Source organism: Pongo abelii, chromosome 5 (genome assembly GCF_028885655.2).
Source record: "Pongo abelii isolate AG06213 chromosome 5, NHGRI_mPonAbe1-v2.0_pri, whole genome shotgun sequence".
In the NCBI taxonomy this organism is placed as follows: Eukaryota; Metazoa; Chordata; class Mammalia; order Primates; family Hominidae; genus Pongo; species Pongo abelii.
This window is the reverse complement of record NC_071990.2, coordinates 123,840,323-123,858,045: the sequence shown is the minus strand read 5'-3', so window position 1 is coordinate 123,858,045 and position 17,723 is coordinate 123,840,323. Positions and strand designations below refer to the sequence as shown.

At 37.0% G+C, this 17,723-nt stretch overlaps 1 protein-coding gene across 1 annotated transcript in view; it reads left to right on the top strand.

The window, feature by feature from the left end:
* Positions 1-459: 459 nt before the first annotated feature.
* Positions 460-17,723, top strand: part of SERINC1 (serine incorporator 1) — a 28,134-nt gene continuing 10,870 nt past the window's right edge. Inside the window, 3 exon segments of the mRNA NM_001132252.1 lie at positions 460-559; positions 13,283-13,444; positions 15,309-15,478. Of these exon segments, the coding sequence (NP_001125724.1) occupies positions 521-559; positions 13,283-13,444; positions 15,309-15,478 (371 nt within the window). The 5' untranslated portion in view covers positions 460-520.

Below are 17,723 nucleotides of genomic sequence, written 5' to 3'. Positions count from 1 at the left end.
TTGCGAACGCAAGAGCAAAACAGGATGCAAACGTGGGAAAAATGGGAAATAAGTGGAGTTAGGACGGACAAAGACTGAGAAAGAGGAAGCAATCCCCTAAAAAGCAGAGAGGTTCCTCAGATGAAGGAAGGCAAAACGTCAACCACCACCTCAGCTCTGTTCTCTACTAATGCCCAAATGCAAGTGAATGGCAGGTAAAGGTGGGTTTTGCTCACACCGTCTTCTTAATTTGGCAAACTACGGTCAGATCCACATTAGCCGTTAAGTTTCCAGCCAGCAGTCCTTGAGAAATTCTCCAGGAAAGAAGACAACCGTGCCCTCTAGTGAAGCGCATGCGCAGTCTCAGCGCTGCGCGCTCTGTGTTTTATCCCACCCAGGCCTGGAAGGAAGTGACGCGAGGCTGAGGGGCGGGTTGCGCTGTGCGTCCGGAAGTGTCTTGCAGATAGTAAATAATCTCGGAAAGGCGGAAAAGACGCTGTCTCCATCTTGTCTGTATCCGCTGTCTTGTGACGTTGTGGAGATGGGGAGCGTCCTGGGGCTGTGCTCCATGGCGAGCTGGGTAAGGTGCTTTTTGCGGCCTCTGGGGTGCTAGTGTGAGAGACTAAAGAGAAGGCGACCCGAGCCGGGGGCTGGGTGAGCCCGGCGGGAATGTGGTGCCCCACCCAACAGGGAGTGCCCTCTCGGTCCCCTTTTCTTCCCGTCTCCTCTCGTCACTCAGACTCAGCTTCAGAGCTTTGGGTCTTGCGAAAAACTGATCAGTGGCCGTAAGGTGTAGTGGCGATGGGAAGATGACCCAAATTGAGGAAGAGAACTAGAATAGGGCCCCTCCCCCACCCCTGTTTCTTGAACGCTGTCTTCCATTCTTTCAGGTCCATTTTCGTGGTTTTGTTTGTATCTGCGCAGGCCATCTCTACAAAGGTCTTTGCCCCTTTCCTTCTGTGGGGTACCCACTCTGTTATCATCTCTTTCCTGGCGACCTCAGACTGCCGCACTGTCGTTCCTGGATTCGTGTCGCCCTCTTTGTTCTGTGGCGCAGATTATGATTAAAAAGTGCCTGTCGTCATTTGAGACCGCCTTGCAGTAATGTTAATGTAGTAATATTGTTTTTGAAACAAATAGTCATAGCTCTGCCATAACTGTTTGAAGTGCCAATTTCAAATTTCAACTTAAAATTGAAATTTCAGATGACACACGCATGTTTTGTGCCTGAAGACAAAATTGTCATTAGGCACAAGGCATGCGTGTGTCATCTGAAATTTCATGCTTAATTAGCTGTACATTGCATTTTCATTAAAGAGTTGTTAGAGTAAAGCTATTTTCAGTATAGTGGCAAGACTTTGGTCCGTGTGGCACAAATTTCAGTTTATTTAAGATAATCTCTGCCGCCTTCAAAATAGTAGGCAAAACATTGGCAGTGCAGTTAATAAAGATATTTGTAATTTTAGGCGAGGTATTTGGATTCAAATCACTTTTCGTTAGTCTGGAATTTGTTAATTCTGTTTCTAACAATTGCTTTTCTGACTTCCCAAATGATTCCGTTATATATACTCTTAAAAAAGGTTTTGATATGTCTTGAACTAAAAATGTTGAATTTTAATCAGATAATAATGTGGAGATTGTTACTCCAGCCAGTCTGTTCTCTTGATTACATGGTATTTCTTCTTGCACGGAAGCCTGGAATATTTTATCTCAAGATATTAGAGAGTTTAATTATTGACTTTTATACAAAAGAGGCATATTTAGTGTAATAAACAGTTTTGAAAACTGATAATTATCATATAAGATTGTTTTCATCGGTTTTTTATTGGAAGATGTTATGCAATTTAATTTGTAATGTCGTATCTTGTCCAGTTATGAAGTGGGCATGCTGTAGTTTTTTGTATATAATAGAGATTTATAAGATGAGATACATGTTTTCCATTTTACAACATAGATCGCCACCTTTATTGATTAGAAGAATGTCCGTGATAAAATTGACACTGCCTTTTAGTTTCTGTGTTAATAGCGAAGTACATTGAAAAGGTAGCAGCAGTGAGGCAGTTTTTTAGAGATGGGGGTCTCAGTGTGTTGGCCGGACTGAAGTGCAGGGGATGGTCGTAGTGAACCGCAGCCTGGAACTCCTGGGCTTAAGTGTAACCTCAGCCTCCCAGGTAGCTGGGACTACAGGCAGGTGCTACAGTGCCCAGTTGGGAATTTATTTTATTGTTTGCAGTTTCAGTAATCTTTTTCCCTTTTCTTCCTTGTGCCTCTGTCTCTATTCATTAATTGTTTGATTTTACTGCAGGCCAGTAGTCATTGAAGGGGACCATCTCTTCCACATTCTTAACAGTTAATGTGCTCATTTACTTAGAGGTTTTGATGAAATTAAAATTTATTCAACTTTTCAAAAGTAACATTCAGAGCCTGCCGCAGTGGCTCACGCCTGTAATCCCAGCACTTTGGGAGGATGAGGTGGATGGATCACTTGATGTCAGGAGTTGGAGACCAGCCTGGTCAACATGGTGAAACCCCGTCTCTACTAAAAATACAAAAAAAATAGCTGGGTGTGGTGGCACATGCCTGTAGTCCCAGCTAATCAGGAGGCTGAGGCAGGAGAATTGCTTGAACTGGGAGACGGAGGTTGCAGTGAGCTGAGATCATGCCACTGCACTCCAGCCTGGGCAACAGAGCAAGACTCCGTCTCAGAAAACAAAACAAAACAAAACAAAATTAGCCGGGTGTGGTGGCGCATACCTGTAATCCCACTCAGGTGGCTGAGGCAGGAGAATCTCTTAAGCCCAGGAGGCGGAAGCTGCAGTGAGCCAAGATGGCGCCACTGCACTCCAGCTTGGGCAACACAGTGAGACTTTGTCTCAAAAACAAAACAAAACAAAACAAAAAACAGAACAAAAGAAAAAGTAACATTCACATCATTAAATTATATCAGGTAAGCCAGAATTAAAAACGAACCAACCTCATTCTTAATTAGTACAAGTTTCTGCAGGCGTAATCAAATTTAGTAAAAGTTTTTTCCTTATTTATAAAATAATTGTAGAAAATGTCTGACTATAAAGAGACAAATTATGTGTAATACCACTGAGCAGAAATTGGAGTGTTAAATTGTTCACTTTTTGTTTGCTGCTCAGAGACCTAGAATTAGATTGATCATAATCCTTGATTCATGGCAGTATAATTTTTTATTCATGCGTGGTTGTCTCTCTTTTTGATTGTTAATTACTTTAAACATTATAAACATCATACCAACTAATCCTGTAACTATAACATTACCAATCACTAATACCTACTTACATGCTTTTCCCCATCCCAGTCTCAACATTGGTATTTGTGAGTAGACAGAATTGATTTTTTTTTGAATGACTGAACCTTATATACAATACCCATGAAGATACTTAGTGTAGTTAAGTCGTTAAGAACTAGTGATTACTGAGTGCGTATTTTTTGCCAACCTCCTAAATTTTTGTTAATACAGTGACTTGTTTTATAGAAATGATTTATAGTTGCTGTGAATGATCAAGCAATGCAGAGTAGAAATTAAATAAAAATGTCCCCCCAAAATCTTCCTTCTCTCTCAATGCATAGGTGCATTGTGTATTTGTATACACATGGGTGGATGAATAGACAAAAATATATTCTTAAGAATGGCAGCATCTTAAACATATTTTTAAGCAAAGCATTGAATTTAATTTTTCTTGAATTTAACCAAAAAAAAAAAAAAAAGGGAATTCTTGAATGTTAACATTTGGCAGGAGAGTTTCTTAAAAAGATTCTTCTAAGGAGGTGTTTCCATAGCAGTGATTTTCAACTGGACATAGTTTTGCTCCCCAGTGGGCATTTGGCAATATCTGCAGACATTTTTCATTGTCTCAACTTGGGGTGAGTGGTGCCACTAGCATCTAGTTAGTTGGTAGAGGACAGGGATGCTGTTAAATCTACAATGTATAGGATAGCCCCCAACAACAAATAATTATTCAGCCCAAAATAGCAATAACAACATGGTTAAGAAAGTCTGTTTTAAGTTTAAGAAAAACATTGTATAAAACATTGAAGTTGGAGTAAATTTTTAAGGACATTTTAATTTTAGATTCACTTCTCTGAATGGTGGAACAAATCAATATTCACCCATTCCCCTATTTCCCAGGTTTAATTAATTGTATGATTTTTAAATTTTTTAATTCGTAATTCTGTATGTACATACTTCTCTGTGTGCTTAAGAAAAATAGTATACCACTCCCATTTCCACCCTTTGGAGACAGTATTTCTTTTGGTATTTATTGCCGTATTTCTAATTAACATACATATAGTGTATTCTTGATTTTGTTTGTTTTAGACATTGTCTTCTAAACTATGAAGACAAAGATTTAGCAATCATCCCTTGATTTCAACTGGCCCTCATGCCTACCCCCACCAAAATCACACACACACATTGATGTCCCCATAGCTTTCCATAATACTAAATAATTTTGGTAAATGAACATTATTGTGACTATTTAAATAAGTTTATATATGTAAAGCTATGGCAAGCACTTCCATGTTAGTTCTTTATTTGTGTAATGCTTTTCATAGGTCAGCCTTGTGATAAATATACAATGATTTTTCCTTTCATGCACAACATTTTTTGTTCATTGGTTTGCTTTCTTTTCTTTTGTTGACAGAATCTCGCTGCATTGCCCAGGCTGGAGTGCAGTGGCGTGATCTCAGCTCACTGCGACTTTGGCCTTCTGGGTTCAAGTGATTTGCTTGCCTCAGCCTCCTGAGTAGCTGGGATTACAGGCATGTGCCACCACACCCAGCTAATTTTTATATTTTTAGTAGAGATGGGGTTTTGCCATATTGGCCAGGCTGGTCTCAGAACTCCTAGCCTCAAGTGATCCATCTGCCTTGGCCTCCCGAAGTGCTGGGATTATAGGTGTGAGCCACCGCGCCCAGCCTATTTTCAGTGTATTTAAGTTATTTAACCTGAGACTTTTCCCCAGCTGTATGCATCTCTGAATAAGTTCAGATACATGTCATGATTGATCGAACCTTGGAGGTTATCTCTCCCAGAATCTTCTGACCTGCTCTAGTCTATAGTCAACTGTTTTCATCCTGGATCTCACTTTATCCTCAAATGAGGATGTACGTTTCCTCTCTCTTAGGTTGAAACCCTTTTTTTCTTCATTGCTTGTATTCGTTTGGTTGACGACCATGTTTCGGTATAATGCTCCTTGACAGAAGCACATAGGAGGTACACTTTGGTCATAGAAGTCTAGATTGGAAATCGTTTTCCCTCAGAATTTTGATGCTCCTTTGTAGACTTGTAGTGTTGCTGCTGGGTACTCTGAAGTCATTTTAGAAACTTTTTCTGTATGACCTTTCCATCCTTCCCTTCTCCACCAGTTAATTACATTTCTTGAATTCTTTTATTTTCTCACCTGTATTTTCCACATTGTCTTTCTGTTATTCAGATAATGTGCTTCCTGGACTGAAACTCTAGGTTTCTTCCTTTCTGCTTTCCATCTCATTGGCTTTTTGCACTGCTTTCTGAGAAATTTCCTTGATTGTTTTCAGAACTTCCGTTGAATTTTATTTTTTAAATTTTTTTATTGACTGATTGGACTTCTGTTGAATTTTTAAACCTCTGCTATAGGGGCAGTGTGCTCACACCTATAATCTTAGCACTTTGGGAGGCCAAGGTAGGCAGATCACTTGAGCTCAGGAGTTGGAGACCAGCCTTGGCAACATGGCAAAACACTGTCTATACAAAAAATACAAAAAAATTAGCCAGGCGTGGTGGTGGGTGCTTGTGGTCCCAGCTACACCCAGCATATCTGTGATCCCAGCTTCTGTGGAGGCTGAGGTGGGGGGATCACCTAAACCCAGGGAGGTTGAGGCTTCAGTGAGCTATAATCATGCCACTGCACTCTAGTAAAGGCTGCACTCCAGCCTGGACAACAGAGAGAGACTCTGTCTCAAAAAACAAACAACAACAAAAACCTCTGCTGTAACATTTTTAATTACCAACAGTTTGTTTTGTTCTCTGTTTCACCTAGTCTTGCTTTGTTGCCTGGGATGGAGCGTAGTGGCGTGATCTCAGCTCACTGAAACTTCCACCTCCCAAGTTCAAGCAATTCTGCCTCCCAAGTTCAAATGCCTCAGCCTTCTGAGTAGCTGGGACTATAGGCGCACACCACCATCCCTGGGTAATTTTTGTATTTTTAGTAGAGACTGTTTCACCATGTTGGCCAGGCTGGTCTTGAACTCCTGACCTCAAGTGATCTGCCAGCCTCAGCCTCCCAAAGTGCTGGGATTACAGGTGTGAGCCACTGTTCCTGGCCTCTGTTCCATTTTTATAGCATCCTGTGTTTGTTTCATGGAAGCAAGCTTTCTCCCTTTTTAAAAAAATCTTTATTTTTATCTTTATGATATACCCTATACTATGTAATTTATTAATATACTCTGTAAGTATATTAAAAATACTAAATTTTTTATGCTTTTATGTTTGCCTATAATTAATTTTCAAGTTTCTCTTATCCACTCCTCCCACTTTCATTGATCTTAGTGTTTTCCTGAGTATTCAGTGGTCAGTAGCTATTTGTTCGTATTTAGGCGTGGGACACTTAAGAGCTTGGTGTAGGACTTGTCAGCTGTGACTACCGTGAAGTGATCTGGCTGAACCAGTTTATTGTGGAAGCCTAATGCAAATATTTATCTAGGGCTATTGATAGATCCAGGATACACTTCCAGTCTCCAACCTGGGGAATATACCTGCATTCTGGAAGGCAAGTGAGGGAAGGAATGATGAGGTTCTTCACATTCAGTACATAAAATTTGATTTAATTTTATGTTTTTAGTATGGAACCCCTTCTGTCAACTCTACTTGGTGTTTCCCTGTCAAACCTCATGTTTTATTCTTTTCAGTTGACTAGTGCAAGAAATGGAATGAAATCTGGGAGTCTTAACTGCTCTTTGGAAAGACATTCAACCAATCATCTATTTTGACTCTACCTTTAGTATCACTTACAGAGACTCCTGGTGCCACCAGTTCCTGAACTATTTGGGGATTCTGCCGAATGAATTGTGTTGCTCGTTAACTTTTTCCTTTGATAACTCAGAATTCAGCTTTCTCTGTTAAGGCTGTTACTACTTCGTAGTTTCTACTTCCCAGATTTGTTCTCCTGGTTCTTTTTGACTTTTACATTTTATTTTTTCTTTTTTAAAGAAAAAAAAACACCCAAACCTTTATTTTTTATTTTATTGGGATTTCTAGAGGGAACACAGGTAAATTAATATATTCAGTCTGCCATCTTTAACTAGAAGCACTTCGTACTGTTATTTTTATGTTGCCATTAGGTAATTCTGGTAGTTGTTAGAGTTTGAGAACCAGTGCTCTAAACTTAAGTGGATGCAAAGCTCTCTACCAGTCCTTGGCTTACCATTGCTTTGCTCTAATTTTTTATTTTAATGTCATCTCCTAAACCACATTTTGTCATCAGTAGATTTTTCAAAAAGGATTTATGGGTGCCGGAATCCCTAAGTTCTTCGGTTTTTGAAAGTGCCTGCTAAATTCTTGAGAGACATTTTGGACTGGTATAATATAGTATACGAATTTCCTTCAGAACTTTGTAGTTATTTCTCTTTCGTATTCTGTCTTATATCAGCCTGGTTTCCACACCCTCCCAAAACAACTCTGCACATGCATAGGTGGTTTGTTTCCTCTGCCTGAGTAGCTGAAGAGTTTTTGTTTATCTTAGAAATGAAATAACCAGATAAGTCTGAGTTTAAATCTTTTACCCCTTTTTTTCCCCTTCTCAAAAAGTAGTGTGCTCTTTTGATGCACAGATTATTTTTCCATCTAAGGAATTTTTCTTATATTAGATCTGTAAATATCCTTTAATTCATTTATTTAGAGGATTCTCTATTTTAAGGACTTTTTTTAGTGAAGGTATAATTTACATACAGTAGAATTTACTCTTTGTAATATACAGTTCCATGAGTTTTGACAAATGCATCTCTAGTCGTGTAACCGTTTTGGAACATTGATCATCCTAAAAAATTGCACTGTCCTGTCCTTGGCAACCCCTATTTTCTGTCTTTAGGATTTTGCCTTTCTAGAGTGTCATATTAACGGAATCCTACAATATATAGTCTGAGTCTGGCTTCTTTTACTTAGCACATAATGAGTTTCATTCTCCATATGTTTTTATTGTTGAATATTGTTTTTGTTTGGATGTACCACAATTTATCCTTTCACCGTTTGAGGAGCCTTTCTAGGTTTTGATGATTACAAATAAAGTAGCTATAAGCATTCCCATCAAGGTTTTTTTGTGTAATTATAAGTTCTTATTTCACTTGAATAAATAACTGAGTGTGGATTTGCTTATTCATACAGTAAGTGCATGTTTGACTTAAAACTAAGAAACAGTCAAACTGGTTTCCAAAATGGTTGTACCATTTTTCATTCCTGCCACCAAAGTAAGAGAGTTCTAGTTGCTCTGCATTCTTGTCAGTAGTTGGTATCATCAGTTTATTTCATTTTAGCCATTCTAATATGCATGCAGTAGTATCTCTGATTTTAATGTACATTTCCCTAATAATAATATTGAGCACTTTTTCTTTGCTTATTTGCTGTCTGTATGCCTTTTATTAAAGTATCTGTTTAAATATTTTGCCCATGTTTAATTGAGTTGTTTTCTTATCACTGAGTTTTTAGAGTTCCTTTTATATTCTGGATGCCAATGATTTATCATATACCTGACTTGCAAGTATTTTCAAGTTTATGGCTTGCTTTTCATTCTCAGCAGTGTGTTTCAAAGAGCAAAAGTTCTTAATTTTGATGAAGCCCAATTCATTTGTTTTTCTTTTGTGAGTCCTGTTTTTTATATGGTATCTAGGAAATCTTAATTCTCATATATGGTTTGATTATGGCTTAAGGTTAACTTTCTAAGAAATGGATGAATATCCAGTTATTTCAGCACCATTTGTTAAAAATATTATCCTTTCCATAGTGAATTGCTTTGGTATCTTTGTCAAAAATCCTTTGATTATATTTGCATGAATCTATTTCTGAACTTCATTGTGTTCTACTTTAGTGTGTCCACCCTTTTCCCTATATCACTCTGTTTTAATTACTGTCACTTTAATGCTAGTCTTGAAATCAGGTAGTGTGTCTTTTAACTTTGCTCTTTTTTCAGACTTGTTTGAACTATTCTAGTGTTTTTGCCTGTTCAGCTAGTTTATTTCTGTAAATCTGATGTTGGGATTGTGATTGGAATTGGGCTGAATCTATAGATAACTTTGGAAAGACCTGATATCTTGAAAATAATTGTCTTCCAATCTGTGAACTCTGTATATTTTGCCATTCATTTAGGTCTTTGATTTCTTTCACCAATGTTTTGTAGTTTTCATTATTTGAGATCTTGTCTATGTTTTGTTAGATTTATAACTATTTTCTTTTTGTTTTCAGTTGTTACTAATACGTGGAAACATGATTGATTGTGTATATTGACTTTTTATCATGTGACCTTATTAAACTGATGAGTTAGTTCTAGTTGCATTTTTGTAGGTTCTTTGTGGGGTATTTTTGTTGTTATTTGTTTTGTTTTGTTTTGTTGTCATCCAGACTCGAGTGCAGTAGCGCTATCATAGCTTACTATATCCTTGAACTCCTAGGCTTAAATGGTCCTCCTGCCTCAGCTTCCCAAATTGCTGGGATTGTGGGTGTGAGCCATGGTGTATGGCCCTCTTTGAGATTTTCTATATAGACAGTTGTGTTATATGTGAAGAGGGCAGTTTCGAGGGCAGTTTCGTGTCTTCCATTCCAATTTTTATGTTTTATTTTTTTTCTTGCCTCATTATATTGGCTGGGACCTCCAGTGTGAAGTTGAATTCAAATGGTGAGAGAGGTATTTTGCTTTGTTTGATGTCTTAAGGGGAAAGCATTCAGACTTTCGTCATTAATTATGGGTGAGAGCTATAGGTATTTGTAAATGGTATTTATCAAATTAAGGATGTTATCTTCTATTCTTTGCTGACAGTTTATATCATGAATAGGTATTGAATTTTGTCAAATGGTTTTTCTGTATCTATGGAGATGACCTTGTTTTTTTTTAGTCTGTTTATATGGTAGAGGTCATTGGTTGATTTTTAAAAGTGGAACCAGCCTTGCTTTTCCAGGCTAAACCCTACCTGGTGACAATATATTATCCTTTTTATATACTTTCATATTGCTGTTTTTGACTTGCTAAAATATCATTAAGAATTTTTTTGTTTATGTTTATGAGGGATATTGGTCTATTATTTTCTTATGATGTCTTTGGATTTAGTCTCAGTAGTTGTGGCCCATTTTTTAAAATAAGAAGAATATATCTCTTTACTATTTCTATTCTTCATTCCTTTGTATGCAAATCCAAATTTCTGTCTGGATAGTTTTCTTTCTTGGAGGATTTCCTTCAGCATTTCTGGTAGTTTAATTCTGCTTGTTTGGATTATTTTGTCTTTTCTATTCCTGAAAATGTCTTTATTTTGCCTTAACTTTGGAAGATATTTTCACTGAGTACAAAATTCTATGTTTAGATATTTTTTTCTTTCGGTACTGGTTTTAGGCTTGAACCGTTTCTTACTCAAGTGTGATTTATTTCTTTGTTCCTCAGTTTATAATGTACATTTTATTTTTCTGCCTACTTTTACAATTTTTCTGATTATTACTTTTTTTAAGTAATTTGATTGTGATGTGACTTGGTGTGGTTTTCATGTTTATTTTGCTAGGGCTTTGTTAAGTTTCCTGGATCTGTGAGTTTATCGTTTTCATAAATTTGGAAAAGTTTTGGCAATTACTTCCTCAGAAGCACCCTTGTGTCACTTCTCTCCAATTGAAGTTCATTTCAGGGACTCTAATTTCACTTATATTAGGCTATTTAAAGTTGTCTCACAATGTTCTGATCCTTTTCTTATTTTTATCTCTCTTTCATTTTGGATCATTTACTTTCTTATGTCCTCAGGTTCATTATTAATCTTTTCTTCTGTCTTGTCAATATTTAGGGGGCTTATTTTATCATCTGGAGAAGTATGATATAGGTCTTAATTTTAAATTATCTTCCATGTCTGTCCGTAACATGATCGAGTTTTCCTCTACCTCCTTGAGCATGTGATATACACTTTTACAATAATACTACAATGCCCTATTTATAAATGAACTTAGTTATCTATATCATTTCCAGGTTGATATTGACTGATTGATCCTCATTATAGGTTGTATTTTTCTGTTTTTTGCATGCCTGCTAGTTTTTTGTTAGCTTTCCAGTGTAAATTTTTCCTTGATCAGCACTGGATATACTTTTATTTTCAAAAAAATATTCTTGGGTTTTTATCTTTGACTTGGGTGATCTTACTTAGAGACAGCGTGATCTTTTTATTTGCCTTTAGGTTTCGTTAAGTGCAGCTAGTGCAGCCTTTAGTTTGATGGCTGATTTTTCTCCAGTATTAATTGCCTTCTGATATCTCTACCCAATGCCTCATGGATTACAAAGTTTTTCACCTCTGGGTGGTAAAATTCCCAGACCCTCCCTGCAGTGGACATTCTCCCTAGGCAGAAATAAGGGCCAGTTCGCCGGGTGCAGTGGGCCACACCTGTAATCCCAGCACTTTGGGAGGCCGAGGTAGGCGGATCACCTGAGGTCAGGAGACCAGCCTGGCCAACATGATGAAACCCTGTCTACTAAAACTACAAAAAAATACAAAAATTAGCCAAGTGTGGTGGTGCACGCCTACAATCCCAGCTGCTCAGGAGGCTGAGGCAGGAGAATCCCTTGAACCCGGGGTGGGTGGGGGAAGGTTGCAGTGAGCCGAGATCGCACCACTGCACTCCAGCCTGGGTGACAGAAGGAGACTGTGTCAATCAGTCAATTAATCAATAAAATAAGGGCCAGTCATAGGGCTCACATTGTCTCCTCTTAGAAGTTGCTGCTTTATATTGCCTGTTGTTCATTGTCTGAAAACTTATTTTTTCCATTGTTTAAGTCAGGAGGATAAGTCTGGTCATGGTTTCTCCATCTTGACCTGAATTTATAGTAATTATCCCAAGCCTTTTTTCATCAGTAATTTTATTTTTACCTATGTCTGTTTTGTTTCTTGATAGTTATTAGTTAAGTCTGTTTTTTCCCTTCTCATTTCTTTAGCCCTTTGATTTCCACTTTCCATTGTGTTCTGTTCTTATTTCATTTTTGAGGTCTCCTTTTTAAAAAAAAAAAAAAATTTGTTATTTTTCTATAGCTCAAATGAAATACTGGTAGGGGATTTCCTTTTCTTACTGGATTATATTTATTTCAGACTGAATTCTTCATATGCCTTATATTTTCTTCATTCCTTTTTCTGAGGGGAGATGTTTATGTTTAATTTTTGCTAAAGTATATTTACATAGTTGCCATGACATGTATTTCCGTTTTGTGGACGTTTAATATAAAGCAGCTTTATTCTTACCTTATATTGTTTGGTGTAGTGGTCTAGCTTCTACAACATTCCCTTACTGTGATATCTAAGACTCTTTTCCCCTAGAGCTGTAATTCTAGGGCTGGAAGATCTGGTTCATCCACCTTCTAGAAGTCTGACATCTCAGCCCAGGTTATGATATTATGAGAATATTTACTCTGTGGCTTTCTTAGATACTGTTAAATACTCTGTACCAGTGTTCCTCTCTCCCGGACAGGAAGATATTCTGTTCCCTTGGGGGCATACTGCTAGTTTAGTGTGGTGGTCACTGGAGAAAAGCTAGCCCCAGTTGTATTATTATCCTTTTTGCCTCGCTCTAGTTGTAGTTTTCATTATTACCACTATCGCCAGGTCAAAAGAAGGAAAATATATCAATTCACTTTTTTTTCCCCTCCCTGGATGTATTTGAGAATTCTCAGAATTTTGTGTATTCATCAGTCTAGTATCTGGGGGCTAAAGGTCAGGGGCTGGAGGTGGGCTTAGCAGCTGTGCTACTCATGAATATTCCATTTCTTTTCTTCTTTAAACTTTGGTTACTGCTGATGATTTTTTTCCCCTTTTTGTTTTAGCTGATTTGTCCATTTTACTTGGCATAGAGTCCAAGGGCTTTTTTGTTTGTCTTTACTCCTTCTTAGAAGTTGCTAAGTTTTGTGGTATATAGGTAATTTATATGAACCAAATACCTTACGTCCCTTGATGTAATTACTTTTAGTCTTTTTTCTTTTTTGAACAGATAGAATGTCAATTTTCATTGTATCATTTTAAGATATACCGATTTACTGATTCTTAATAATATTTTCAATAATATTCTTTTTCCCAGATACCATGTTTGTGTGGAAGTGCCCCGTGTTTGCTATGCCGATGCTGTCCTAGTGGAAACAACTCCACTGTAACTAGATTGATCTATGCACTTTTCTTGCTTGTTGGAGTATGTGTGGCTTGTGTAATGTTGATACCAGGAATGGAAGAACAACTGAATAAGGTTAGTCTTGTTTCTTATTTATTGATTAACTGAGGCTATAGGGTATATATGTATATGTATAAAACTGATTTGGGGATATTGTAAACAGAATAATATAGAATAAGATAGTATGTAATCCTAGTTGTAGTTCATAATCTTTTAGGAAAAAGATAATATACATTAGCTTGTTAAAGTTCTATGATGGTGGTACAGGAAATGTACTGTGGTAATACACAGAAAGAAGTATAATTCTAACCAGGTGTCAGAATCTCAGTGGGTCATGGAAAAAAGGATGTTCTAAGAATGATTAGAACTTGCATATACAGAGATTGAAAAATAAAAAGCATAATGAGTATAAAAGAGCTTTTCAAGCAAAGTATCTGTACTTTAGGAAGATTAATCTTACAATTAATAAAGTATAAAAGTCAAGCAGTTAAATATGGAGGCTGTTGCAGTGGTATAATCAAGAAGAGAATAGAGGACCTGAAATAAGATTTTCTGGATGTAACATTGACTGAGCCTGGCACTGAAATATTGGCAGTGATATGGAATCATAAATAACAACCAGGTTCTGATCCTAGAAAACTGGGGGGAAAGTATTGCTATTAACCCAGAAAGGAAAATTTTTAGAGAGAGTCAGGTTGTGGAAGGAGATGGGGAACGTATAATAAATTTAGTTTCTAACATGTTGACTTGGTGGTATTGCATCATGTACATGTGTATATATATATATATGTATGTCTTACTCAGTTCAGGCTGCTATAACAAGAATATCAGACTGGGTGGCTTAAGACAACAAAAATTGATTTCTCAGTTTTGGAGGCTGAAAGTCCGAGATCAGGGTGCCACCATGGTCAAGTTCTGGTGAGGGTCTTATTCCTGGTTTACACATGGCCATCTTACATTTTTGAGAGAAAGCAGCAGCTCTCTTCTGTCTGTTTTTATAAGGGCATTAATCCCACCCTGAGGGCTCTACCCTCATGATTTAATTACCACCTAAAGGCCCCATCTCCCACTATCCTCCCATTGAGGGTTAGGGTTTCAGCATTTAATTTTGGGTAGACACAAACACGAAATCCATAATAATATACAGCAGTAAGTAGAAAACATGAAGGAATTTAAAAGAGAAATCAGAGCTAGAGACTGCCTTGAGGATAGAAATTGAATGTTGAAACCATGGCAGCATATGCTGAAGATCATTCAGAGCGAGCAGAGCTAGAACTTTGCCAAAGTCTCTTACTTAATGGAGTTAGTGGAGAAAGGAAAACCTGGTTCTGATCCTAGAAAACTGGGAAGGAAGGGATAACAGAAAAGAACAAAGAAAATGTACAGGTTCTAGGAAGAAAGTTTTAAGAATGACAGGGATAGTGTCTATGTAAAAATGAGATTAAGGAATGTGATTAAGCAGTAGCCTTTGGGTTTGGAAACCAGTACGTGACTAGTGTCCTGGAAAAGCAGTTTTTTTAGAGTGCTGGGACTGGAAAGAGTAGGAGGAAATAATTTATTCTTATATATATGAATAATAGATGTATTAATAGTTCTGAACAGTAGTCTCAGAAATAGCACTTACACTACTAAAACAAGTATATCATGCTATTCAAGTAGAATGCAAGTTTTTAAGATGTAGGATAAATCTATAACTCAAAATAAGCAACCAGCATAGAGTTGGTATTGTAGTTTAAGATTTGCGCAGATGGGGATTTAACTCTTTTTTCCCCACTGTATGTGATTAAAATGTATTAGACTCATCTTGAGTACATATTCATCATAAATTGTAAATAAATTCCAGTTTTCTAAACCTTTACTTAAACTATTTGATTACATATGATTTTTATTTTTACTTAATGAAAAAAATGATGGATCATAAACTCTTTTGTTTTTCTAGATTCCTGGATTTTGTGAGAATGAGAAAGGTGTTGTCCCTTGTAACATTTTGGTTGGCTATAAAGCTGTATATCGTTTGTGCTTTGGTTTGGCTATGTTCTATCTTCTTCTCTCTTTACTAATGATCAAAGTGAAGAGTAGCAGTGATCCTAGAGCTGCAGTGCACAATGGGTAAGTTTTTAAATAAGCTTCAATATAAAAGCCTGGGTAGCCTCTTCTTGATAATTGCCAGTTTATCTAAGGAAACTTTAAGGTAAAATAAACTTATACAATTTGCAGAATTACTTTATTCATGAATGACAGGGTAAGAAAATCTTGTTTTTACTGGAGAATGTCAGACTTTGGATATTAAATAATAGCTTTAATAACCTCTGATCCACAGTGTTTTATATTTTCATACTAAAAAAGAGGCTCTATTATATTTGTGGCTACTAAGGGAATAGCTGTTTCTCCTTCTACTCTTAACTTTTGGTGGACCAGTCCACATACATAGAACTCTCAGTTCCCTAGACCCAGAGAGCAGATTTTTCTAGGTTGGTTGTGTTGGACAACCCAGAAAGAAACTTCAGGGTTTCTTTCATCAATCTTCCTTCATATAGAGTACCCTTATTTGACTGTTTTAATATCTGCTGTTGCTTATCTAGTTACATGTGCTACCAAAGACAAAAGGAATAAACAAGTAGAATATAAATATTAATGAGAAAATACGTGACGGGTTGATTTTCCTTTGTTTTGTTCCTTTGGTCATTGATTATCTTATTAAATTATTAGAGTTTTAGATGGAGGCATTTATCATGTGTTTATAAAAACTATTCATTTATACAGTTCACCTTATACTTTGATACATTATCCCACTTATGTGAAATAAGCCTGTGAAATGGAACTAACATTCTCATTTTTCCATAATGAATTAGTGAGAAATACATCTTTCTCAAAATGGTCTTAAAAGCAGTTTATGTAATTGTTGTTTTTTCTGATAATCAAGTGTATTAGGGTTCTCTAGAGGGACAGAACTAATAGGATAGATAGATATATATAAAGGGGAGTTTATTAAGTATTATCTCACATGATCTCAAGGTCCCACAATAGGCTATCTGCAAGCTGAGGAGCAAGGAGAGCCAGTCCTAGTCCCAAAACTGAAGAACTTGGAGCCTGATGTTCAAGGGCAGGGAGCATCCAGCACGGGAGAAAGATGTAGGCTGGGATGCTAGGCCAGTCTAGTCTTTTCACTTTTTTTTTTTGCCTGCTTTATATTCTAGCCCTGCTGGCAGCTGATTAGATGGTGCCCACCCAGATTAAGGGTGTGTCTGCCTTTCCCAGCCCACTAACTGAAATGTTAATCTCCTTTGGCAACACCCTCACAGACACACCCAACATCAGTACTTTGCACCCTTCAATCCAATCAAGTTGACACTCAGTATTAACTAACCATTACAAGTCAGTACTTTGCATCTTTGAATTCAGTCGACACTCAGTATTAACTATCAGAAGTCTACCCATTGTCAACTTGAACCCGTATACATCTCCTGAGATCATACATAATCTGCAAATAAAGACAATAATAAGGTCATACAACTAACCTTACAACTGAAAATGCACCAGTCCCCAACCAAAATACTAATTACATAAAGTTAACAATACTTAAATGCTGATGTGAAGTCAATAAATCTTATGTCACATGATAAAGGAGAATGGAAATAAAATGAAGATATTTTCTTAGTACAAGTATATGCATGCATGAACATGTTTTTGACAAAACAAGGAGGAAGTACTCACAACAATTACAGCCCTCGTTTCTGCAGCTGGACATGTGGTCATAGCTGGTATTGATGACTGCCTTCTGGTACCCATTGTGTATTCCCTTTGCCTTCAGCAAGCAACTCAGCAGGTCGTGGTTTTTTTCCTGGTGGAGTGACCCAATGATCTCCATAAGTGCCTACTTTTAACTGGGGGACCACAATGATGTTTTGGGTCCCCTGGAATCAATGTCAGCTCAGAGCCAGTGTCCAGTAGTCCCCAAAATGTCTTATCATTTCCCTTTCTTTTCCAGCCATTTGCTCTGATGCTTCCTGTAGCACAGTCTGGGCTTTAATCCATTCCTTTCACATTTTGACTTGCCTTTCTTATCAGATTTTTTTTTGCTTTGTTTTTTCCAATTGGAAAGATCTATAATAAAAGCTTGGGTTCATGATAATGGTTAATTTTACTCTCTCTCCAAACTACGTTATCTAAATATGATGATTACCTTGTTTTGTAGTTACAAATATGGCTACACTCCAGATCATAATATCCTCAGAAAGAAGTAGAACATTCACATAAAGTGTAGCTATTTCTTAAGATGCAGTTAAATGATTTCATATATGAAATTATTTGATGAATGTTTATTAATAAAAAATTATATTTCTTTTTGTTTTAG